The 25,598-nt window shown below is 55.1% G+C and overlaps 1 protein-coding gene across 1 annotated transcript; it reads left to right on the top strand.

The window, feature by feature from the left end:
* The first annotated feature begins 7,464 nt into the window (after window positions 1-7,464).
* LEMD2 (LEM domain nuclear envelope protein 2) lies at window positions 7,465-24,095 on the top strand. Its single transcript, XM_061146463.1, has 9 exons — window positions 7,465-8,192; window positions 9,837-9,877; window positions 12,978-13,053; window positions 16,199-16,275; window positions 17,208-17,287; window positions 18,971-19,116; window positions 20,063-20,164; window positions 20,242-20,344; window positions 22,785-24,095. Exons 1-9 carry the CDS (start codon window positions 7,481-7,483, stop codon window positions 22,933-22,935), a joined length of 1,488 nt encoding a protein of 495 aa, XP_061002446.1. The 5' UTR covers window positions 7,465-7,480; the 3' UTR covers window positions 22,936-24,095.
* Window positions 24,096-25,598: the final 1,503 nt, after the last annotated feature.

Here is a 25,598-nt window from a genome sequence, read left to right as displayed (position 1 = left end):
CAGGCCACTCAGGGGAGAAGGTGGACAGAACTTGGGTCCCCTCCCACCCAGAGAGGCCCCAGAAATGCGCACGGCTCATCCATGGATTTGGAAGGAAAACACCCTCTCCCAAACAAATCCCCCGCCAGCAAATAAATCATGAAATATACAGAAATGACTCTTGTATTTACTATTTTAATTTACAAAGGTCAGATTCTGGTCATGCCATAAAGGGGGAAATAACGCTCAGAGAGGGTTTGACTGTAAATGGTGCATATATTAGCAAAGCGTGTGCCTATGATCAAATATTGAGGCCCATGGAATAAGATTTGCATGGGCTCTTCTGTTCTACATGAGGAAAGTGAGGCCAGAGAAATAGCGTTTTTTGCCCACATGCTGAGCCAGTGGCAGAACAAGCACTGGAACTCAGGTCTCCTGCATACTGGTCCATTTTCTGTTTACTGACTTGAGGTCTAATGGACCAAAGCGTTTTAAGGCCTCTGCACTCAACCCCTTGCTGGGTAACTTCTAGCCAGCCCTTTAACCTCAATGAGCCTTTTCGAAGGCAAGGTGGTAATATCTGCCTTGAGATCTGGGGGTCGGGGACACCAGCAAAAAGCAAATTACTATTATTACCGTGTGACTACATGCTCCAGCATCTGCGGCAGAATTACACTGCCAACCCACTTATTTCTGCCTTCTAAACAAAACTGTATGGGAAATTTCACAGTAATTTAATTTTACGTTAATGGATGTTCATTTATTTATAAACTGGGGTCATATAGGAAGCACAGCTCCTTCCATCCATAGGTTACCAGCAATTAACAGTGCCCACATCGAATTTTCACCCGCCCCAGCCACTTTAAGGGCTTAGCCCTGGATTAGTTGTCTAAGAAGACACGACTCCAGCCCTAAAAAGGATCCTCGTTTGGGGTGCTCTGCACGCTGTCCCCCCAACCTTACATAGGACCCAGAGCCTGCACTGTGCACGCTCACACAGTTTTCGATGCACGTACTGATCAACCCAAGCACAGCTGCGAGATCCCGGGAAATACTGCCAAGACAGCCGCTAATAAATAGGGAGAGAGGGCCGCAGCAGGGCACGTCGGAGGGTGGGGAGGAAAAGACAGGAATCTCGTTCTAAAGCGTGGGGTTGCAGGAACTGGATCCAGGACCCCTCCTCGCCCTTCCCAGCCCCCTTAAGTTCCTCCCAGCCCCCTTAAGTTCCTCCGTCTGTCAGTAACGCAATCCGAGAAGCAGAAAAACGAAAGACTCTCTTTCTCTCGGTCCGTTTCGCGCCTTCCCCTCGCCCTCTGCTGGGGACCGCCCCGCCAGTGAGCCCACCTTGCCCCGTCACCAGCAGGGGGCGCCCATTTCTGGGGCCAGGGTCCCCGCTCCCTCTGGGGGATTTTCCCAAAGCTCCTGAGGGTTGCACAGCAGTATTGAAACGTATGCCACGGAGGGAAATCAGACTCCTGGGAGATTTCACCCCAGATGGTCTGCATCCTTTTTTTTTTTTTTTTTTGCAGCGGGGCATGCGGGATTTAATTTCACCGCCAGGGTTGGAGCCCGCGCCCCCTGCATTGGGGGCGTGAAGTCTCAACCCCCCTCCCTGCGACGGCCAGAGAAGTCCCGGTCTGCATCTTTTTCAGTGGGAATTGCTTCAGCAAGCACAGCACCTGGGAAGCGCAAAGGTGCTGTCCGTTCCACTGGACAGCCCCGCTGGAAGCACCGCGCCGCAGCCGGCTTGTCCCCCAGCCTCACCCGGCGGCCTTTGCTGTGCTTCCCGGTAATGAGCCAGAACGGGGGCTCAGCCACCTGCTTCTGTATGCACGGCGCCCTGGCCGCCTCTTTAGAAGTGTCGGCGCCTTTCTCCTTGGGTTTTCCTCCTCCTGCCAGTGTTCGATTTCTCACCATCGGCTCAAATAATTCTTTTTTTTTTCTAAGCGCCTCCATTTCCAGGAGATCGGACTCAATTGCTTACAGGACAGACACAGTCGTGGAAGGAATTAAAACTGGAGGATAGAGTGGTAGCTTGGGGAGGTTCTGAGCTGAGTCAAGGACAAAAGGATCATGTTTTCACAAAACAGAAGTAAAGAGAGACACACTCCTGGTAAAAGCTAGAGGATGCCTAGAGCAGGACCTAGCAGCATCAGACAAGGGAAGTGCCCAGAGGAACCAGGAAGGCAAAGATGCCCCTTCTCCCCGCATCCTGGTGAGGCTTATCCAGCAAAACCTGCAAGAATCTCTCCAATTAGCTGGCAATTACAGAGAGTTACAGATTATCCGTTTTCATCTGAAGTGTACTTTTACACTTAGGACCATGGGTAATTCATAGGGCGACCTGAGCCTAGATTCACAAGACAGAGATGATGAGGCATTTTCTCAGTAACCACATCGGTGTGATTTTATAATTACTGCACTACGTGGATCTGCCATGAAATTGAATAGTTAAAAGCAAAGAGTAATTGCTTGATATCTGTACTCTATAATTTAGTATAATCTAATCATGGACAAAGCCCAAAAGAAAATGTTCTGAAAGCATTACATTTTTCTTCATACACAATTCATTATTGACATCGGAGAATGTATTTCATGGCGCTAAAGGAACTCTTACAGATATCAAAGTGTAAGGCCAGAAGAGTGAGTTTTGTTTAATTTTCAGCTGATGCTGAAAAGCAGGTGACATAACTGCTCACTGACCCTTTTCTGACACTTCTCTGTGACTCTATTTGCCCCTTCACTGACCTAGAGAGATAGGTCAGAAAACTGAGATAAGGCAGCAAGATGTTGGACGGACCAGGGGCCATCCCAGACCAAATCTGAGACGAAAATCACACCCACATTGTCTGTTTCCAGCCGTACTCTCCCAGGGCACCCCCCCCCCCCCCCAGTGTGACGCCACCCATGCTGTGGTTCAAAGGAAGCCCAGAATAGCCAAGAGGGATCCTGGGGCTGGGGACAAGGTGGATCAAGGGCAAGTCCATGGTCCCAGCGCATCTTTAAGGACCTGATAAATGTGTGTAGGGCTTTTTGCAGGAGGAGGAGAAAGGAACCCACTAAAAGATTCATGGCTGTTATTATTACAAGGCTCTGCCAAGGCAGAGAGAGGTCAGCAGAACGGCAAGCATTGTGGCAGCCCCCCAGGAATTCAGAGCGTCCTCAGAGCGGCCCCTCATCTCCACTAAATGTGTGGATGTGGTTACAAAGTAGATTTAGACATTGGAGCTTGTTTTCCCACTTTTGCCTTTAATAAATCAAGAAGACGAACCACAGCCTGAGCTGCTCGAGCTCTCGCCTTATTTAAAAAAAACCCACAACAAAGTGATGAGAAAGGAGGGCACGGAGGACAGCTGTTGACTTTGCAGTATTGCCCTGTTCTTGGAAATGTGTGTTCCCATACAGGCCCAGCAGCAGAACAGCAAGAGACATAGAAAGGTGGATCCAAGAAGGCCTGGAGGGGCCTCAAGGGCAGCTCGAGACACGACCAGGGCAGTGGTGCCACAGGAGCGCTAAGACCAAGTGATGGAAGCAGGGGGATGCCGCTGGGAGGAGGCAGACCATGCTGACTCCACTGAAGCCGGTAATGAAGGACCCTGAAGGGTTATCAATCAAGGGAGGGGGCGGACTGGAGTGGGGAGTTCAGGAGGAGAATGCAGAGGCCCAAGGCTTGGAGGAATGTTGACCCTTAAGGTTTTTACTTCTTTTTTCACGAGGTTTTTTTTTTCCTGATTGAATTTTTCATTCAGATTGTCAGGCTTCTTCTTGGGGATGGGAGGGAGGGAAGCATGATTAGCAAATATGCTCTAAGTGTTGGCACATGACCCCCAAAGTCCTGTTAGACCCAGGGGGGCAGAGGTGGACCAGTGTGGGGGTGGGAGTAGGGGAACTGCTGCAAACATGCTGGGTTCTAGGCTGGAGGGAAGACAGGGCTGGGGTGGGGTTAGAGGAGGGCTGTGGGTCACTTGGCCCTGGGTGTAAGTAGCAGCAGCCAGGACCCCAAACACAAGGAAGGATGACAGAGCCCATACTGGGGACCACCCCTGGGCATAGCTCCATTTCAGTATCTTTTTAAATCTCCCCAAGATCCACTGTGTGGAGATAGACCGTAACTCTGCAAAACGCTGTAACATTAAGTTTGTTTAAGCATCAGTTTCAAGCCCTCTTAGAATACACAGGGCCAGTATTGATGCTGAAAGGCTCATTCTTTATATATTGAACTGCACAGCTGCAAGGAGAGGCACAAATGTTACCAACTCATTTGTCATGCAAACTGTGCTTCAGAAAGAAAGAAAATACTATTACGTGGTATGTGTGTTAGGCAATCACTATATCAAATTCATGGCATTCCGTGCAAACACAGGCAGAGGAAAGGAAAACAACACTCGGTGAAAGAAACCACACCACAGGGGAGCAGCTTAGCGGGGGGTTGGGGGGGGGGGGTCGAGGCTGACTCAGCCGCCTGACCAAGTTGGGGCTGTCACGTCCCCCCCAGTGTGACCAGTGATAAATGCCCCGTGATAAAGCAAGTGGTGGGAATGCAAACACTGGGACCCAGGGTGGGGACAAGGTGGGGGTGGGCAATGGGAGACTGGGGGAAGGGGAGAACTGAACTGGAGGCATAGACAGGGAATGGAACTTATGAGGCTGGCAATAAGCGTTAAGAAAAGGTAGCTGATGAGCCGTGTGGAAGGAATACAAAGAGGGAGAGGGAGACTCAAAGAAGACCATGAACCACAGTGTTACTTCCATTTGTCGCTACTCCCCATGCTTCCCTTGGGGGTTTCTCTGCTAAGAGCTTTGTATAATCAAACAGCTTGCCAGGTGGGAGCTTCCATACAGCACTGATGCTGCAGACAAATGGGTTATGTACAAACACTATAACACACGTGCCTCAGTGTGCATGCTAAGCTGCTTCAGTCCTGTCCGACTCTTTGTGACCCCATGGACTGAGCCCATCATGCTCCTCTGTCCATGAGATTCTCTAGGCAAGAATACTGGAGTGGGTTGTTACGCACTCCTCCAGGGGATCTTCCCAACCTCGGTTCTTTACCACTAGAACCACCTGGGAAGCCCCGTGTCTTGAGCATCTTATACAAATTGCCTCTTCCAATCCTCACAGCGACTTAGCACGCACACAGTCCTCACAGCAACCCTATGAGGTTTACTAGCCAACAGGCTAGAAATGTTAATTGGATATGATCGCACGTCTAGTGATGGAGTTGGGACTTGAGAACCCCCTACCTAAATCCACAGGCGACACAAAACTACATCTCTGGAGTCTTCCCCTACCCAAGTTAAAGTGTTAGTTACTCAGTCATATCCAACTCTTTGGGACCCCATGGACTCTCTCCATGGAATTCTCCAGGCAAGAATACTGGGTGGGTAGCCATTCCCTTCTCCAGGGGATCTTCCTGACCCAGGGATCGAACCCAGGTCTTCTGCATTGCAGGCGGATTCTCTACCATTGGAACCACCAGGGAAGCCCCTCCCCCTACCCATCGCACCTTATAAAAATCCCACTATCTGACCACACAGCCTCCTCCCGCTGGCCTGAACTGCCCCTCAGAGCCCAGGGGCATGTGCCTTTCTGTCCTCGTGATGGGATGCGGTGTTGTCGTCGGATGGCAGGAGCTCCTTTTGGGCTAACATCTGGCCGAGAGCAGGGCCTGCACCCACTTGGGGCTCAATGTCAGTGAGTGAAAAGCCAGGAAAACACAGAGGCCAGCCAACCATGACCTTAGGTTGTACTGGGTCCCAGAGCATCCCTGGGGTCTACTCCACGACCCAAACAAAGCCCTCCCCAAGCTCGGAGAGAGGCAGAGGTTTCTGTCTCCCCACTTTTGGCAGGGTTCCTCTTTTCACCATTATTGACTAAAAAAAATGCATAACCTAAAGGTTGAAAATCATGTTTTATTTGGTGGACGTTCTTAGGACTGTAAGCCCAGGAGACAGCCTCTCAGTTAACCCTGAGAAAACTGTTCAGAAGAGGAAGCCATGATATGAGTTTTTACAACAATACCAGGAAGTCATGACAAAAGATTACTGTCAATAAAAGAAAATCAGATATCTCAAATTAAGAGATTTAGCACTTTTCTATGTTTGGGAAGATACAAGAAGCTAAGCTCACTGAAATTATTCCTTTGATATGTACTTTAGTTATCTGGAGCTAGTATCCTGTGTTTTCTCATCCAAAGTTTCCTCAAGCTGCACCTTGAGGGTGGCTGCACTTTGATGACTGCTAGATGGTGGGCATTCTTTGTTTCCACCCTGAGTTTGTTCCCTTAGGGTTCACCAATGGGGCTGGCTGTACGGTGGTGGCTAGATCCTTCGTTTACTGATATGGCAGGTAATGTTTTGTCACCATTAAGCAACTCAACATGACTTTATTGCGCACCTACCATGCCTCCCTCAAAGGGCTTCCCTCTTAGTTCAGTCAGTAAAGAATCTGCCTGCAATGCAGGAGACCTGGGTTCGATTCCTGGGTCAAGGAAGATCCCCTGGAGAAGGAAATGGCAATTCAGTTCAGTATTTTTTGCCTGGAGAATCCCATGGACAGAGGAGCCTGGGAAGCTACAGTCCATGGGGGTTGCAAGAATTGGACACGACTTAGCTACTAAACTACTCTTAGGTAGTTAGAATAGGGAAAAGGAGTCCAGAATGGCAGTGGTTAAAAGACCTGGAAGGGAAAAGCCCACGAAAATAGAACAAAGGAAGTTCTGAGGACCAGAGTGAGAACCTCAGGTAAAACAAACAGCACTCCTGCCTGGCCCAGTTTACATAGGACAGGCCCAGGGAGAGAGAAACATATTAAAAAGAGGAGCCAAAGCTCTCTTCTCTCTCTTTCCTGCGCCATGGGGCGCTCTTGTCTTCGCATCTTTGGATCTACGCGCCCTCATGCCTCGAATATGGATTGTCCTGCTATTATCTAAATAAAATAGAGCTGTAACACTGATTTACCTAAGAGCTATAACACGGTCTGTTGGAGACCTGAGAGGTATAACACTATCCAAGACCCGAGAGCTGTAACACGCCGAGGGGGCTTTAATGTCCGTCACTCCAAATGTTTGTTTGACCAGACAAAAACAGAGGAGCTTACACTCACCTGACATCAGGTTTTGTCTCGTCGGACTCCTTTTCCCTATTCTAACTACTACTTCCCTAACACTACCACCACCATGCCTCCACCCAACCAAAGGGTGGAGGATTCAGAGAGAAAGAACACTTGGTCTTACTGGGAGAAGGAGTGAGCAAGATGGGAAAGAGAAAAGAAAACCAAAAACAAAACCCGCCAAAAAAGCCCTCAGACCTCCCCAACATGGTGGCCCTGGGAGGCCGAGTCTGACCTCACCATCATGGCCACACGTCGGCCGTCACAGACGTCCCAACATGGCGGCCACCACTGACCTTCCCGTCATGGCGCGGAGCCCCGCCCGCTCCGCCGCGGCCGCGGGCGGGAGCAGTTCCGGGTGCGGCGCGCGCCGGGGGCGGTGTCCTGGCCATGGCCGGCCTGTCGGACCTGGAGCTGCGGCGGGAGCTGCAGGCCCTGGGCTTCCAGCCGGGCCCCATCACCGACACCACCCGGGACGTCTACCGCAACAAGCTGCGCCGCCTGCGCGGCGAGGCCCGGCTGCGCGGCGAGGAGCGGCCGCGGGAGGCGGCCCGGGCGCGGGGCGAGGAGGCCCGGCTGCGCGAGGAGGCGCCGCTGCGCGCCCGGCCCGCCGCGGCCTCCCCGCGGGCGGAGCCCTGGCTCTCCCCGCCGGTCTCGGACCCGGCCTACGCGACGCCCGGGGCCTACGGCGACTTCGGAGCCCCCGCGGCCTCCTGGTCCGGGACCCGCGGCCTCGCCCGCCCCGCGCCGCTTAGACGCCGCGCCTCGGCCCGGGGCAGCTCCGAGGAGGACGAGGACGGCCGGCCGTTCGGCAGGACCGCGCCAGGCGCCAGCCCCGGGCTCCGGCGCTGGTGGGCCGCGCCTCAGGCCTCGGCCCGGCCGCCCTCCGCCCTCCTTGGCCCCGACCCGCGCCCGGGCCTGCGGGCGACGAGAGCCGGCCCGGCGGCCTCGGCGCGCTCCCGGCCCGAAGCGGGGCGGCGGCTGGAGCGCTGCCTGTCACGGCTCCTGCTCTGGGCCAGCCTGGGGCTGCTGCTCGTCTTCCTGGGCATCCTCTGGGTGAAGATGGGCAAGCCCTCGGCGCCGCAGGAGGCGGAGGACAACAGTACGTCCCGGGCCGGCGCAGGGGAGGGCGCTGGGCGCGCGGGTGTCCCCGAAACGACCCCCGGGCCTCTCAGCGCCAGGCGGCACGTCCCGGGCCTCCCGGGCCTGTTAGATACCTCTGGCCACCTTCTTCCCTCCAGACTTAAGACTTTCCTTCCTCCAGCTGTGGGATTCCTGCATCTGCAATCATTTCTGTTTTCACTCCTTCCTGTTATTACTTTCGGCCCTAGCCTTCCCTTTCCACCACGTGCGGGAAGCAGTCTCTCCGCAGTCACTTTTACTTTTCCCTCTCTAGAGAAAGCCCTCTAGCACAGCCCTCTAAAGGCCCATCCCCACTCCTTTTGAGCTCTGCCCTCCCTTTTGATTTCTTGCTCATTCACATGCCAGTGCCCCAGGTCACCCGCTCAGAGATAGGTTCTGATTGGGGTCCCAGCTTCGCAGCACCAAAAAGACCACATCCGTCTCTTCTTTGGCCCAGGGGACCCACTGGATGTCAAAAGGAGATTATATGAATCCTGCCCCAGACAGGCGTGCAAGAGCCTTTAAAGAGTTTAAACTGATGTAAATGGTGGCATTTATCGCTGTTTCCAGCACCTTCATGAAATGTGAAATGTCCTGTGACTCAAGGATATCCCCAGCCATGCCTCTGTCCAGTTAGTTCTGTGATGAGACATGGCAGAATGAGATCTGCCAGATACAGTATGTTAACGAATAGTTAAGGATCTGTGTGTTTTCTAAAAGGGAAATTTGCTTCATCCAGAATTCTCCAGGCTAATAGGAAACAGCAGAGCGATCATTTCTTTATAAATTTAAGTATAAAGTGACCCTTTAGTTCACCAGCTTTTAATATTCTTTACAAAGAACGAATGTGATTAATACCATTCCTAGCCTTGAGCCCAGGCCACATTTTTCCATGCCTAGCATGAACAGACAAAATGCAGGGAAAAGCTAAATTATGTCTTAGCCGTTGCAGCAGATGGATATTTGGGTGTATGAGGAAGTCTGTGGGCACGGGGATCCCAGACTTACGCACACACTTAGATAATTTCTTGACTGTGAGAGCAGGTTGTCCACTTGCTGGAGAAATTAAATAGACCCAGGAGTGTCATGGTACTGTACTGGTTCTAACTGTAACTACATTGGTGATGTTAAAAACATTATACTGTCATACTCATTGCTGAGATGCTTTAAGACAACAGCTCTTGCATAAATACTGGAATTCGCCTCCCATGATGGTATTAATCATGTTTAACATAACATTGTTTACAGTTTACAGAACCACCACATATGTTGTCTTGTTTGACAATGAGTCTAAATTAAGCTAGGAAGGCTTTAGTGATCCCATGTTATGATGAAGAAACCAGAGGTTCAGAGTGGTTAAGTGAGTAGTTACCCGATATCCTGTGACTAATCATTTTTCCCTGAGATTGGAAAACAGGTGTCCTAATTCTTAATCCAGGACTGAGAACCCCTTTACATTTTACTGCCTACATTTTTAAAATGCTTCATTTAGAGGATATCCTTCTAATCCCCACCTTTTTGTTGGTAATGTTTTACTTCCTCTGAATTTTGAGAATGATCCCTTTTTGTACCCTTTTCCAAAACCCACACTTTTAATTTCCTCTATTTCTTTTCTTGGTCTCAGTGAAATTACTGCCAGTGGACTGTGAGACAAAAACAGATGAGGTGAGTTTGAGTTTTTCTAGCTTTCACTATTCCTCCCAAGGACGCTAGCCTCCATTGGGAGGTAAACTTGCCCAGAAAAAGATCATAAAAGGATCATTTTCAGGAGTGCTTCCTGCAATGTACCAGAACCATATCGTCTTCTGTGATGTACGTGTCAGACTCAATTGTGGCAGCAGTGAAGGAGTACTTGAAACAGAATTTGAGCTCCCAAGATCCAACCCCTGACTTGTTATAGGAGCTCTCCCATCAATCGCAGCATCAAGGGCTTTGATCTTCTGCCGAAGTCTGTCTGGGGGGATGTGGTGGGTGGTAGTTGAGGGACTTCTCAAGCTCCCTGGCTTTGGGAGGGAGGGCGGACAGCTTTTTAAGCGCCAGGAGGCCAGGTTCTCAATTCCACATTCTCAGGTCGTTCCTCTCCGGCTCTGAAAATGCTGTTGTGATTTGAAACGTCATCAAGGGGTTGTTTTAAACACATCTGAAGTGGAGTTAGTTCTCTTAGTCTATAGATTGGTTTTGTGACACTTTAATGTTCCCTACAAATAATACTTGGGGAAGGTGAGCCGCCCTGTCCATTTACGAGTCATGAAAATGGCATTAGCAAGGAGCTGGGAGGCCACCAGTATAGGTAGTAGTTTGGGGAAGATAGAGGCTGTAAATTTTCAAGTCATAAATCCTGCCAGGCAGAGCCTTGTGCTGCCAGAGGGCATGACTTAGTAGTCTAATTATTAAGTGTGCAACTCCAGGCCTCCCCCAGCCCTCAGGGCACATCTCTGGCAGTTGGGGGCAGGGGGAGAAGGCCGGGATAGGAGTCACACACACTCATCCCCAGGCCCATGTTACCCACGTTAATGAAGTGGCATCCTGATGCAGACAAGCGGTTTTATTTCTCTTCGGCTTCCGCTGTGTCATATTTGGGGGTGTTTTTATTACACGTATTTATTGCTTTCATCCACCAGATATCTTTGCTTCCCTACTGTTTTATAAAAACAGACTCATAATAAGCATAATCTGCCTTCTATCGTAAAAACTGCAGTTGATGATTAAAGGAAGTGGCCCAGAAACATGGCCAGAAGGAGAAACTAGACTTTTCAAGACAGAAAACAAACGGGAACAAAAATTTCGTTTCTGCGAGACTTCTCTGGCGATACTAGTTTCATTTGTCTTCTGTTTAGAAACGGGTTCCCTGGTTTCTGTTCTTGGTCCCGCACACCTGTGAGTATGTCAGACCCACGATGGAGGGCAGATTCCCTCTGGGGTCATCCTCGGTGGGGGGATGCGCTCATCCCCAGCGTGTGAGCCGTCACGCACCATCCAGCTCCTCGCTGAAGATGTGCCCAGCCTGGCCAGGCGGCTCCCCGCCCAGGACATGCAGGCTCCCTGTGGGCTCGGTGCTGGGTTCTGCTGTGCTGAGCCGTGGGGCACACTCAGCCTTTGGGGAGGATGCGCGCGGGAGCAGGCGGCTCGGGGGGCACTTTTCAACTTCAGTGAGTTTCTTGTTGAAAGCCTCACACTTTCTGTGGCTCAAGCTCACCCAAAACCCAGAGGGGCATTTGGGTCTTAGAGACAGGTGTTTTCCCCCTGTCTCAGCTCTCTGCAAGTCTTGTCATGCTTTCTGCTTTTGTCTTGTGGAAACCCTGGGGATGGGCTGGCAGTGGGTGTGTTATCTTAATCAGGCTGTCACATGGTCTGGTACCTCCTGTCCTTTCAACCTTGCTTTGCCTAAATATCTATGAGTTCAGAACAGTATAATTGCTCCTGCTTATTTTCCCGATTGTGACAATGATGTGTTGCAAGTTTGAAAAATAGGACAAGACTCACCCTTGGGTCTGACACCTAGAGATAATCACCATTAATGTTTGGGGAGCTTCTCCTCCTACCTTCTCCCTCTGTGTATGTATGTGTTTATAGAATTGGGATCTCTGTATATTTAGTTATATTTGACAATTATCAGCTTTGTCAATGTCATTAAATCGTTTTTAAAAAGTAGTTGGGGTTTCTGACTCTGCTAGTAGGCATGTGAGTTGTTTTGGACATTCATAGTCTTGTGCGTAAATCTTGGTTACATCGTTTGGTACCTTGTTAAGTCATCAGGGCCTTTAGGCCACATGAAGGGACAAAGCTCGGCCGCTGAGACTATTCAAAACCAAATTAGATCAGGGCAGCACATGAGCCCCGAGAAGGAAAACGATCTTGGTTTCTTGTCTAGCTGCAGAGCTGGGTCTAGAGCCCAGACCTCTGACTTCCGGTCCAGGGCTGTGCCCAGTGACGGTCTGGAGCAGGGGAGTGCGCTTGGAGTCCACTGGCGACACTCCCATGCGGCTCCTCCACCTACGAGCTATGGGATCTTAGTGGCCACTGCTGGTCTCTAAACTTTGGGCCACTCACCTGAGAAATCGGGGTACAGGGAGGGGTGTGGTAAGGATTCAGGGTTCACATAGAGACCACTCCGCGCAGCACCCAGCCTGTCATCCACGCGCAAAGAAAAGCAGCCGTTTTAAATGTTCCAAATGCAGCGAGTCTAGCTGAACGGTGTCGCTGCGGGAGTGGGTGTGCAGGTGTGCCTCTTCCCACAGGTGACATTTTCCTCCCGACAGCTTAGATTCCTCTAAATTTTCCATTTCTAGAAGAATCTAAGATTAAACATTTGCAGCAGGCAATAGACAAAGTAGACAACCCACAGGCAGACTGTAGATACTTGACTCTCCAAAAACGTGACGGGAGCGGCCCCGGGGGAGACCAGCCGCATCGTGTGGCGTTGGCTTTGCCCTCCGGGGTGCCGCCCGCCCCCCACGGCTGATGGCCTTTATCCTGGCGAGCGCCGGGGCCAGGGCCGGGGAGCCTGCAGAATGTCGGTCCCTCGGCTGTCGCCGTGCCTGCTGTCAGTCTGCCTGTGCGTTCACGGCGTTCTTTGCAGTCAGTCAACCTGGTGTTTGTCGACCCGACTCCTGGGCCCACCTCTTGGCAGCACTTGCTGTCGTGGTTTTGGGTGTGAGGCTGTCCTTGCGGCCTAGCTCTCGACGGGGTGGCTGAGGAGATGACGGCAGGCAGCCAGGCCCCTCGCCCACGCGCCTTGCTGACCGCGTGTCCTGTGCCCTTCCAGTTCTGTCAGGCCAAGCAGAAGGCGGCCCTGCTGGAGCTGCTGCACGAGCTCTACAACTTCCTGGCCATCCAGGCGGGTGAGTACGTTTCCCCAGGCACGCGCCTTCTCAGCGGGCTGCGGGCCCAGGCCAAGGAGCCGTGGGTGTCTCCCAGGAGACACGCCTCACCTTCCCCACATCCCCCACAGGCACATCCCGTGTAAGCCTTGCAGCCGAGCAAAATGCAGATTCCTGAAGGCCCCGGGGGTCCGGGTGCACGCATAGGCCTTTGAGCAGGTCGCACCATTCTCTGGGACGCCCTCCACCTGGTGTTCTGGGGGTCCGTGCTGCGTTGGAAGGGACCTGGCCCCAGGCCGTCTCAGAGTCTAGGACTCCTGACCTGGAGGGCCTCCCTGTCCCAGGTCGGCCTGCTCAGGCGCAGAGGCTTCTGCAGGCAGCACGTGGTCTGGGTGGTGGACTGAGCACCTTCAGGCCCGTCCCGCCCTCTAGGGTCCTGGTGTCACGGATCCCAGTGTCCCCCCTGGCTGTGGGATGCTGGACCAGTCCCTGACATCTCAGGGCCTCAGTCTCCCCATTTGACTGAGTGATCTTAGCTCTGTTTTCGTAACTAAATGAAAACCAAGTGCTGCTCCCTAGAGGAGGGCCTTCTCAACCCCCTCCCAAGACACCCCCTGTAAACGCCGCCATCCGGAATCTCTGCCGCTGTTTCCATTGGTAAACGTGTTCCTTGAGGCCTGAGGTGGCACCGTTATACTGTGTCCTCTCCTGGTATCCAGGAGGCTCTCAGAACCACTGATGACGTGGGTCCGCTCAGGGCATGTGCCTGTGTTAAGGGTCCTCATCACAAAAACCAGACGTCAGTCTGCAGGAGGTTCGAGGGGCGCCACTCACCTGCAGGGCCAGTCCTCGTCTAAGATTGTTGCCGGGAGGTCAAGGTTGAGTGGACTGATACTCGGCCCTCGGGGCCAAGCCTGTGGGCCTCAGCTCCGCACCTCCTCCCTCCTGACTGTGGGGGACCGGGCTGGTCTCTGGGGCCTCTGTGAGCTCCCTGGAGGAGAGGCGGGGTTGGGGCTCAGAGCATCATTGTCAGTTAAGCCCAGGTGTTCGGCGTGTAAATTCTGGCCGGAGGGCGTGTTTGAAACCTTTGTGATTCAGTTGTAGTCTGAGGATAGCAGCGTCAGTGTCACCCAGGAGCTTATCGGAAATACAGCATCTCGGGCTCATCTCAAACCTATTGCATCAAAGTCTGAGGTTTACTGAGGCCCCCAGGAGGTAACGTTGAGGAGCTCCGCTCTTAAACTATGGATCCTAGTAGGCAGTTCTCCCCCTTGCCATCCTCCGTATGTGCTCCTGGCTCTTGTCATCAGGGGGCCTGGTACCCGCTGTCTTCTGAGGGTTTGTCTCTCACTGAGACAGGCTGCAGAGGAGTGCAGCCTCTCTGGCCATACTCCATCCCCTACCTCCTGTTGGAGGTCAGCTATGGACAGGGCACTGAGCTGGCTTTTGCAGGATGTAAGGTGACTCAAGGATCCTGTCCACAGACTGCCTGTGGTCCAGTAGAAGAGACAGGCCACCCACCCTGCTCACCACGGGGTTATATAAAATGCTGGTGGATGGGAACCAAGAGGGTAGAAGTTATGGGAGGCACAGTGTCTTTTAGCTGGAACGGTCAGGAAAGTGTCACAGGAGAGGGGGCTTCTGTGCCAGGCCTTCAAGCCCAGGTGGGACTAGATACGTATTTGTTGGGGAAAGGCAGGGCCAAAGAGGCAGAGTCGGGGATGGAAGCAGTTAGCTGCATGAGGAAGGAGAAACAGGGAGTGTGAGTGAGTCTCACCCAGTCAGCCATGGTTGCCAGGCCATTGCGGCTCCATCCTGCAGGCAGGGAGGGCCAGGGAGGCTTGGAGCAGGGGATTGACAGGGAGCCAGGTGCAGGAAGGCAGCGCTTTGAGTGGAAGAGTGTCGTCTAAGCAGGATCATTTTAAAGCTTTGTTGACCAAACATGGATGAGAAAGGGGAGAGGAGGAAACCAGGAGAACTTGGCAGTGGTCCCAGCGGCCTGAGCAGGGCAGAGCAGTCTGGGGTCGGGCGGGAGCACGCGAGAAGCCAGCTGGGTCTCGGGGGGCCTGGAAGGACGAGGCCAGCTTTGAAGTAGGAAGATCTGGCTGCTGGGGGACGAGGAGCAGGCTTCAGTTAATTCTCAGGATTTTTGTAATTTTTTTTTTAAATTTTAATTAGTTGGAGGCTAATTACTTTACAATATTATAATGGTTTTTGCCATACATTGACATGAATCAGCCATGGATTTACATGTGTTCCCCATCCCCATCCCCCTTCCCACCTCCCTCCCCATCCCCATTCTCAGGATTTTGTAATGTTATCTTCAGCCACTCTCTCCCCAGCACACAGACACATACAGACTGTGCCAGGCTGAGGACAGTCAGGCCGGTGAGGGGTTAAGGCCCAGCGTCGCACAGTCCCTGCTCCCGCGGGGTCTCGTGGCAAAGCAGCTGCTGGCGGGTGAGCCACAGCGGGCCATCGGAAGCTAAGGGCTGTGGCGGGGCCCCAGGGCCAGCCGATCTGGCTAAACGAGGCCCCCATGGCTGGGGTGTTTTCAGAGGGGCTGGTCCATGGGCCGGGCCTGGAAGCCTGGGCCAGACGAAGGGAGAGGCTCCCAGCTCCACCCTGAGTGAGAGCCGGCTGCCCAGGGTGCTCAGCAGAGGGCTTTGGAGCGCTGGGCCGGGGTCCCAGCACATGGACACCTCTTCTTCCTTGGCCATCGCTCCCCAGGGCCCCTCAAAACCTGGCATTCTAGGTCACCAGCCTGTGCCATGAGTCAGAAACCCTGCAGTGCAGTGGCCTCCCTGCCTTTCTTTTTCCCAGACTGTGTCTATTTATAGTCCCATCCCAGTACCTTCCAGAGCTGTCTGTCTGATCCTTTTAGGGATCAATTGCAAACAGACCTTGGTATTGGGCAGCTTTTTAGTCATTTAATGCAAATCGCTGCACTGCTTTGCAGGTCAGGTTTTAATGATCTGGCCTCGATCCAAGCTAAGTGGCTTTTGATCTTGCTGCACAGTGAAGATGCCCCACAGCTGTCAGGGCCGGCGGGCCACACGCTCCCCGTCAGAGCTGATGGCTTGATTCTTGCTGCCGTGTGCAGTCGGTTGCCAGGTACATTTTTTTCACCTCTTTGTGTTTGAATGTGTGTTTTTCCCCCTCCTAGGTAATTTTGAATGTGGAAATCCAGAGAAGCTAAAGAGCAAGTGCATTCCTGTCATGGAAGCTCAGGAATATATAGCAGTAAGTAGGCTGGCGTGTGCGTCCATTCCCCGGAGGTCCTGGTGCTTCTGTATTGATCTTTCAAGCCCTGTGTTTTGTTTTGTTTTATTTTCCTCATTTTGTGTTTGCTTTTTGGCTTGTTTGCTTTCCCGTTTAAAAAAAAAAAAACTTTTTTTTTTTTTTTTTTTTAACGCAGTTGAGTGCTCAGCTACCTGAAGTTAAGGCAGCAGTGGGGTGACTGGGCCCAGGGTGAGCTGAGAGCCGGGGCTGGCCTGCAGGCAGCTCGCTCCTGACCTGCTGCCCCCTCCAGCTGGCCGGGCCGCTGCCCTGCCCCTTCCCGGAGCGGCCCTGGGCTCACTCTTCTGGCTCATTTTCCTCTCGCAGCAGCTTGTTTAGGACATGTCACCTGCCATTCCACTTCCCCTCAGGATCACCGTGCGGGTTACTCCGGGTCCGTTTGATTTTCGATGTGGCCTCGGGATGACAGAATTGTAGGTTTCTGGAACTGGCAGAAACCCAAGGGATCACCTCGTCCAGCTTTCGTTTCACAGATGAGGCACCTGGGGCCCGGAGAGGGGAGGGCCTTTGCCCAAGGCCACACGGCCAGCTGTGGCCGCAGGGAGGGCCCCCACCCCACGTTTTCTTCCGTGTCCCTCCAGATGAGCTGCCAGCTCTCTGGCCTGGCGCCGTCGTCCTTGAGGAAATTGCATTCCTCCGGCTGCCGCAGACCTGCCCCGTTTTCCCGTGCACACTTCCGCATCACCTCCTCCAACAGCTTCTTCTCTGGGATCATCTGCCCCAGATCGCCATCCCGCCAGTTTGCTCTGCGTTTAGCGGAGCGGGGCTTTGGGGCACGCGGAGGACACGGAGGGGGCTTCCGCAACCCAGCAGGACCGTCGCGTTCCCACTGCTTTGCCCAGATGGAGCGCTAATCTCCCCGCCCCCTCCCACAGAACGTGACCAGCAGCTCCTCCACCAAGTTTGAAGCCGCGCTGACCTGGATACTGAGCAGTAACAAGGACGTGGGCATCTGGTGAGTGAGACCCTGTCCTCGCCTGGCAGCTCTGGCGTCTGGGGCCCAGAGGTGGAGGCCGGGTCTCCCAGCTGAGTCATCAAGGGCCGGGCCTGAAGCTGGGCAGCGTAGAGAGAAGGGTCAACAATGCCACGGGAGGAGCAGTTTAGGATAAGACGCGAAAATCCAGGTGTCAGGGTGACTGCCTGGCAGTCCAGCTACACCTGTTTGAAGTAACCCAGTCTGGGCCCTCCCATCGCTGGCCCCTGTGGTTTGCTGGAGAAGGCATTTTTCTGCTCTGTCTTTCCTTGGTGTTAGTTTTCATTTGCAGATGAGGCAATTCTGTATGTTGGTTTCACTCAGTATGGAAACTGTAAATGGAGAGACCGGGTTTTATTCCAGCTGGGCGGTTTGGCCTGTTCTGTCCCTGGCGAGCACGATTCGCAGAAACAGTGCCCTCTTCACCCTCCTGCAAGGCCCCCAACCGGCTCCTCAGCCCAGGGGTGGGGGCACCAGCCACTTGCAGACTCGGGAGTCCCCTACTGGGGAGACCCTGCCTTGTCACCCCCCACTCCTCAGGGTTCGTCAGGTCTCTGTTCAGGTTACAGCTGCTGATATTAAAGCACACTCTGGGGTTTTGTTCTCTTCCTCTCTAATCCACTCAAATTACTAATTCCATCAGCAGTGCAGCCAGCAGAAGCCCCTCGGGCAGCTGAGCCTGAAGCTTGATAACTGGATGCATGGCATTAGAATTCATTGGCTTTAAAAAAAATAATAAAGCTTCCCTGAGTGGCTGAGCGATTTTCCCGAGTGTGAGCGATTTTCCCGAGTGTGAGCGATTTTCCCGAGTGTTAGAAAGGCAAAGAACACGGATTTTTATCCTCGGCAGTACACACTGAGGCTGCCAACCCAGGAATGATGACACCGCCTTTTCCTGTTGGAGGGGGCAGCCTGGCTTGAGCCCGGCCCCCACAACAAGCATTAGAAGTAGGTCGCGGGACTTTGCTCTACAGTAGTAATTGACGTGACATTGTAAATCAATATACTTCAACGTAAAATATTTTTTTTAAAAAGAAGTCGGTCATGAGAAATCCCGACAGTTCAAGCACCAGCCGTTCACTGTGCCGTCCAGAGCAGGGACTTGTCACCTCCTAGAAGGACGGGGGTTGGTGGCGTCTCCCAGCGTCCCGCTGTCCCCCTCGCTGGGGCTGGAGTCTGGCCTCTGGGAGCCGGGCCCCTTCGTGCTCCAGGGCCTTGTGGCACCCCGTGGCCTCTGCAGTTAAACAGCTGACAAGCCTCCTCATCGCCAAGGAGAAGCACCCGCTCCCAGACTGTTTCAGTCCCTGCCCATGCCTCGCAAAGCCAGCGATTCCGTAAACATTTCCATTTCTCTGTGCTGGGAGGTGGGAATCCAATTTACAGTTTAATCTTCCACACGCTGAGAGGGGTTGTCAACGACCCAACAGAGGGGGGCGTCACTTTAGCGGCAGGGGTTCAAGCCTGCTGCCGTCTTTAAAGCTTTATTCTTTCTAAGTAGCCAACGTGGGAAATTTCTGGAAGGAGTGCAGCCAGGGTACCAAGTCTATTTATCAGCAAGTGGAGGCTTCCCAGCCCCTCCTTCCTCCTCTTTCTGCTGAAAGGGAGGCCTCTATGGTGGCTCCTCGGGGCTTTTGAGCCTGTTTACAGCATTGTGTCCTGTCTCAGGTTGAAAGGGGAGGACCCGTCTGAGCTGGTGACCACGGTGGACAAGGTGGTCTGCCTGGAGTCCTCGCGGCCCCGCATGGGTGTTGGCTGCCGCCTGAGCCGCGCCCTGCTCACAGCTGTCACCAACGTGCTCATCTTCTTCTGGTGTAAGTCCTGCTGCCCTGTCCCCCTGCCCCGCCCCCGGCGCCTCCCGGGGCTCAGCAACACTTTGGGGCACAGGAGACAAGGTCTAGAAACCCAGGCCCACAGAGTTCATTTCTGCCCAGTGAACCTGAGGTCTGTCTAGTGAAACAGAAACGACCCAGTCCACCACTGTCCTGGTCGGCTTTCCTTTGGAGACCCGACAGCTGGCGCACAAAGAATGGGGTGGGGGCCATCAGCATCCCAAAGGGGCACCCGGCCTGGGCTGGAGTTGGGCACTGTCCTTCCTGGGGCTCCAGAGTGCAGGCCGCATGGAGGGGAAGACGCAGCCGGAGCTTGGCCTGATTTTACTCCCTGAACAATGTAAGCCCCTGCTGGGGAGCTGCAGACGCCTGATGAAAGCGAGCCAGGCCCAGGGCGCTGAGCAGCAAAGGGGAGTCTCCTGACATCAGGGGCTGCCTTTGAGCGGAGACCTCGGGGTGTCTCTGAAGGCAAAAGCCCATGTCACAGAAGCTGCCTGACTCTGCAGAGAGAGCCGGCTTACAAATCACAGGCCATCTGGGCGTGCGCACGGCTCCCTTCCCTACGCAGGCAGGCACAGACATCATTATCGGCAGCAGCATCTCGAATACAAAGGGCCTGGCATGTATATATGTATGAATGCGAGTTCTGGTTCACAAGGGAGAAGATGAAAGCCCAGGACGAGGCTGGGAGGAGGACTAGGACGCTGCTCTGGTGACAGCCGGCGGGAGGAAGATGACCACTTAATAGCCTGTCTCCTCCCCGACCCCGCATTTCCCATCTTCCGTTTCCTGCTTGCTAGCCCGGGTCTGACACAGTAGGGACGCCACCCCCTCGGCCTCCAGCACAGCCACCTGCCCCGTGAGAGCCAGTGGGCTCCTGGCCGGGGAAAGGGACGGGCGGGATTAACCACGCCGTGTCCCCTCCCAGGCTTGGCGTTCCTGTGGGGGCTCCTGATCCTCCTGAAGTACCGGTGGCGGAAGTTGGAAGAGGAGGAGCAGGCCATGTATGAGATGGTGAAGAAGATCATAGGTGCGTGGCCCCCGGGAGAGGGCTGCTGGCCCCCCCGCCGAGGGGCCTCGCCCTGAACAGCACCCTCTGTCCCGCAGACGTGGTCCAGGACCACTACGTGGACTGGGAGCAAGACATGGAGCGCTACCCCTATGTGGGCATCCTGCATGTGCGCGACACCCTGATCCCGCCGCAGAGCCGGTGAGTCCCCGGCCACACCTCGCTGAGCGCCGTGGGAGGCATGCAGGGCGGGGGCCGTCAGCCCCGGGGTCCCGGCGTGAGGCTCCGTCCCCACCTCTGCCCCCTGCCATTGCTCGTTAGGGCAGAATGCGGGCGCGCGGTGCAGAGGCGTGGTCCCCCTGCTCTGGAGACGGCAGCGCTGTGAGCGTTGCCTCTCTGCACCGCGCATCCTAGGTTTCCTCTCCTCCCTGAGTGGCTCTGCGGGGAAGGGCCTGATGGGGCTCCACGAATGGAGGTCAGGGACAGAACGGTCAGGCCTCTGGTTCCACCGCTCTGGGACTCTCCTGCTCCTGCCCTCTGGATGCTGTCAGCTGGCGGGAGGTCCACGTGGGCGCAGAGTGGTGGCTGACAGGCAGAGCAGCGCCGGCCGTGTAGCTGGCAGAGGGGAGGTGGGCCCCCTGCCGCTCTCCTGAGCAAGGGAAAGCATCCCCAGAAGCCGCTAGGGACACAGCTCTGAGGTTCCACTGGCCAGGGGCTCATCTCTCCTTGAATCAGTTACTAGAAAGGAAGAGGAGGTTGTTTTTCATACGACTTTAGCCATGATGCACAGTCAGAAACACATCTTACCTAAGCTAGCACAGTCCAGTTCCCATACACAAATGCACACGCCTGTACTTGGGAACAGCGTTTCGCAGCAGTGAATGGGCTCACGGCTCGTGGGAGGAGTTGGCCGGCCACTGTCATGCACGACTCCGGGACCTCTCTCCCTGTGGGCTGCAGATGCTGGATGGATCCCTGACAAAACCAGGGGTGGGCTAGAATCAGGGGAGAGTCCCAGGAGGCGGCCAGCAGGGAGGGCCCACTGCAGTGTGGGCTCAGACTCTGCCCAGTTCTCCAGCCAGAGGCCGCCCTCTCGGGTGGTGCTAAGCAGTCCCCCTCGCTGGGTGCTTGCCGCGGGCTGGGCACTGCTCTGAGCCCTCCATGGGTGCAGCTCTCACGCTCCACCCTCAGCATGGTCCTGGGTGGGGGAACAGCAAGGACCACACTTTACAGCTGAGAACCCTGAGGCACAAGGACGGCAAGGAACCTGCTCGGAGGCCGTGGGCTGGTGCCTTTTTGCTCCCAGTGCCGGGCTCTGGTTGTCCGTCCAGGAGGAGCTAGAGAAGCAGAGCTTGCAGAGGCCCCTTTCCAACGTGAGGATGCTGAGGCGCCCTCACATCCGCCCCGCCCCAGGAGCCTCCCGCAGACCGACACGGTGTAGGGTGACCAGTTATCCTAGCCATTGGGCCCCCACACGAGACCCCCGCAGCCCTCCAGCTCTCGGGGAGGCCGCTGATGGCCACTAGGTCAGGGCAGCCGAGCCTTTGGCTCATGGGGACACAGGCGGTCAGTCAGCCCTGCGTGGGTACGCTGCCCTGCGGAGAGGGCCTGCTTGTGGGCAGTGAGGGAGATCTGAAGAGCTTGTTCAGGGAGGCATGCAGGGCAGCTTGTTCATCACCTGGTAATGGGCGGCCCGGGAAGGGGCTGAGTGAGGCCACCGTCCCTCCCAGCTCAGGAGCCCGCTGTGAAGGTCTCAGTCCCCGGGGAGCTGTGGCCAGGGCCAGACCAGCCAAGTGAGGGCTGCTGAACAGCCCAGGAGTTTGGACCTGACCCCCCTGGAAGAAAGCCCCGAGACCCCGCTCTGCCTCCTGAGTCAGGGGCCACCTCCGGAGCTTCCCTCCATCTGTGCTCCCTGCTGAACACCCTGCTCCACACACCCCCACATTTCACTGCATGCTTGGGGTGCTGGGGAGTGGTCTGCAGTCAGACATGAGGCTGGGTCTCACCAAAGGGTAGATGTCAGAGAGCCCTCCCCCACCACCCTGGGATCTTCCTATCTGGTCTAGAGGAGCAAAGAGGAAATAGGGGGCTGTCTGAGGGGGTGCAGGGCCCCGGGGACCCCAAAGGGCAGGGGCTCTGGTCACTGCAAAGACGGCCCGATCTGGGGGCTCTGTCTCCACAGGCAGCTCCAACGTTCAGGCCTCCCCCACTGCAGGCTTAGTTCAGCCCCATCCCCTGAAGTGCTGTGAAGTCTGGACTCAACAGCCCAGTGGTCACTCTCTAATTAGCCCACGCGAGACATTAAAATGCAGCCCGCACTGGAGGGGGGCAGTGGGCCTGCCACAGTATCAAGTCCTAGCAAGAGTCTTCCCACTTGGACACCTGGGGTGGGGGGGCTGCAGCCCCTTGCAGCTCCCTTTAATTGAAAGCTTTTGGAGCAGAGATGGTTGAAGAAGCTTTTCTCTGGGCTCATGAAATTTTTCTCCTCTGCAAGAGTCCTGTTAGCACCTGACCACTCTTCCTGCAGATAGATAAATTTGGGGTGCGCTCCCAGCTTTGGTACAGAGGGCATCCACAGCCCAGCTCCCTTGGCAGCCCTGGGCCAGCTGGCCTCCTGACCCTCCCCTCCCCCTCTCCGCAGGAGGCGCATGAAGCGGGTATGGGACCGGGCGGTGGAGTTCCTGGCCTCCAACGAATCCCGGATCCAGACGGAGTCCCACCGCGTGGCCGGGGAAGATATGCTGGTGTGGAGATGGACTAAGCCCTCTTCCTTCTCTGACTCAGAGCGATAAACCCTGGGCGGGGGCCGGTACCTAATCAGCCTGTCCCAGGCCAGTCCACTCCGGGACGAGAGAGGGCCACGCCCTGCTGGTGCTGAATTCACACTTGCCTTGACTCACCCGCCTCCTGACCTTGGTTCAAAGGTGTGAGACTGCAGAGATGCGCTCTGTCAGAAAACTTGAGCGTCCTCAGAGGGCAAGGGGAGGAGACAGGGGGCAGCTGCCTCTGCATCTGGCCGATCCGCTCTGCCCAGTGTTGCTGGCAGAAAGAGGAGAGGGGTTGGTTTTTCATGAAGAAATAAAAGCGCGGGGGCCATGAGCCCCTGCAGAGCAAGTGTGCGCCTGGTGGGCCCACCACACCTGTGGGAGGTGGTTTGGGGTGGCAGGCTGGGGCGGCAGGGCGTGGGGAGCAGCTTGGTCATGTGCCTTCGCGGGGTGTTCCTGGGGATCCCAAGAGTGAGGGAGAAAGCCTCCTTGAGCTGGGTGGGGCCTGTGATCCCGAGGGGAAGGGGCTGGAAGTTAGAACTAAGTACTCTAGGAGAACTGTTTAGACCCGGCTCTGGCTGGGGGCCTGAGCAGGTGGGGTGACCTCCCGGAAGGAACCCTGCCGAGAGGCCATTCGGGCTGCTGCCAGCTGGGCGGCCCCGGGGAGCCTGGAACTCCTGGTGGGTGAGGATCGCTGAGTTGACGGTGACCACCCCGCCTCCCCAGAGCGATTTGCTGGAACCTCTGCTGCTGGGCTCCAGGTAGGGGTGAGGCCGACCCAGCACCCCGCCCTCCCTGCCGCGGAGCAGCCCCAAACCCTCGCAGGGGCCTGATGAGCTCAGGGCCGGGAGCCCCTCCGGCTGAGCTGCATCCCCGCAGGCTCTTGTCCGCGGCGGGCCGTGGAGGGGGTGAGCCGAGGAGATGGAACAGCTGCCTCCAAAAGGCGTTAAGCAGCTCTCTCTGGTCTTACTGGTCTTTTTTGTTTCCTTAATAAAGCACCATTTCCCTCATTTGAGCAATACTCTCTCCTTTCCTCTGATGTCTGGGGTGATGGGCGGGCCTGGAATCCCAGCGCCTGCCCCGTGGCAAAGCAGGTCTCATAAGCAGGCTCCAGCCAGAAGAAACTGCAGCAGGCTTCACTATCAGGGCTGAAACTGTTGGATAAATAAATACTTATTAAAAATGGATGTGGTTCTCGTCCGTGGTTCTTTCCTCTCCCCTCAAAGCAATGTGTAAGGAGAGGCAACGTGCAGAGTTATTAAGCGCTGGCAAGGGAGACATGGTCTGCAGGAGAAGGCGGGAGCGGCCTCGGGCAAACTACACACCTTGGACCCCCAGTTTCCACTTTATAACACAGTGTGATGACGCTGCCCTGCAGGCTGAACTCAAAAGATGTGTGCCTGGGCTCTGGGTAGTAAGGAGTGGGGGCCGCTTTCTCCTGCCCCATTTCTGCCTCCCTCGAGGCTCCCAGAGGTGCTGAGCGCCTGCCGTAGGAGGGGGAGAAAGAGCTGGGTGAGGTTGGACAGGGTGTCTCGGCCACTGACGGTGACTCCGGGAGAGGCAGGAAGTGGACGTTGATGGCAAACTTGTCTTTTTTGGGGCTGGCCACTGGGGAGAACACAGCTCAGGGGGTGTGTGGGAGTGCCCCCAGTGGAGTCAGAGGGTTGCTGGGAGGGCTTTGGGGGTCCTACCGCTCTCTATCAGCATTGGCTGTACCCTGGGGCACAGCGGGTGAGCTGCTAGCAGTGGGGGTCAGCGCCACGTGCAGTGGGCCTTCCTGTCAGCCTGGGGGGAAGGCCACCCCACTGCCCGGCCAATGGGTGTGACTGGCAGGTTAGCACCATCCTGCCATCCTCCCATCAGCTGGAAACTAGGTGGGTAAATTGATAGTCAAGGACCCAGCAATACAACCCAGGAAAAAACAAACCCATCTTCCCTTTTCTGGTTTTCAGTGCAAGATTTTCCCCACTGCCATGTTTTGTCTTAAGTTGAGAAGGGAGCTAACACGAGGTTCTATTTCTGTGAAGCTGTTTGGAGAGCAGGAGCAAGATCAAAATAAAAGAAATAACAAAAGGCCCCCGCCGCCCAGCCCCTTCCTTTATGGTGGAGAGCGCCTGGCACAAAGGCCCCAGGCGGGCGAGCAACATCCTCAGTCCTGCAGGCAGCCCCACTCAGCCCTGCAGGCTTTCTCAGCTTTGAAGGGCCAAGCCCCCCCTTTTAGCAGCTCTCATTTCACCAGGAACAGCATGAGGCGGTGGGGTTTGCCTGACGAAGGGCTGTGAGGGCATCTATTGGGGGGGGGGGGCCGCTGTTGAGAAGTTTCCGCTGGCCCCTTCCCCGGCTCTCCAGGCCACAGCCCTGTCCTCCTCGGTGACGAACGGCCCTCTCGGGCTTGGGGAGCACCAGTAAAGAAGCTTGATGGCTGAGGGAGGGAGAGGTGCACCCCACAAATCTCACCCGTGGACATCAACCCAGGAGCTCCGGGCCACCTTCCAGAGTCTCTGCTTGGGAAAAAGGTAAACACAGCCATTTGTCACTGACTTATCATAAGAACTGCGGTAGCAGCTGTTCCCCCTTAATTAATACACCATTGACTTTGAGCCTCAAAAAAAAAAAACCCTTTTGTTGAGACAGGTGTGTGGACTCAAATCCATTATCCTGTCGGCCTCCCCCAAAGGCGGGGATCACGA

The sequence above is a fragment of the Dama dama genome, chromosome 7 (assembly GCF_033118175.1).
Source record: "Dama dama isolate Ldn47 chromosome 7, ASM3311817v1, whole genome shotgun sequence".
NCBI lineage: Eukaryota > Metazoa > Chordata > Mammalia > Artiodactyla > Cervidae > Dama > Dama dama.
The sequence above is the reverse complement of the archived record's forward strand: the minus strand, read 5'-3'. Positions and strand labels throughout refer to the sequence as shown.

Excerpts from the sequence above, each read along its gene's own strand:
- LEMD2 (XM_061146463.1), top strand. The coding sequence starts at position 7,481 with ATGGCCGGCCTGTCGGACCTGGAGCTGCGGCGGGAGCTGCAGGCCCTG. Across the intron at positions 20,165-20,241 it reads GATGGTGAAGAAGATCATAG|ACGTGGTCCAGGACCACTAC; the intron begins GTGCGTGGCCCC and ends TCTGTCCCGCAG. Across the intron at positions 20,345-22,784 it reads CTGATCCCGCCGCAGAGCCG|GAGGCGCATGAAGCGGGTAT; the intron begins GTGAGTCCCCGG and ends CCCTCTCCGCAG.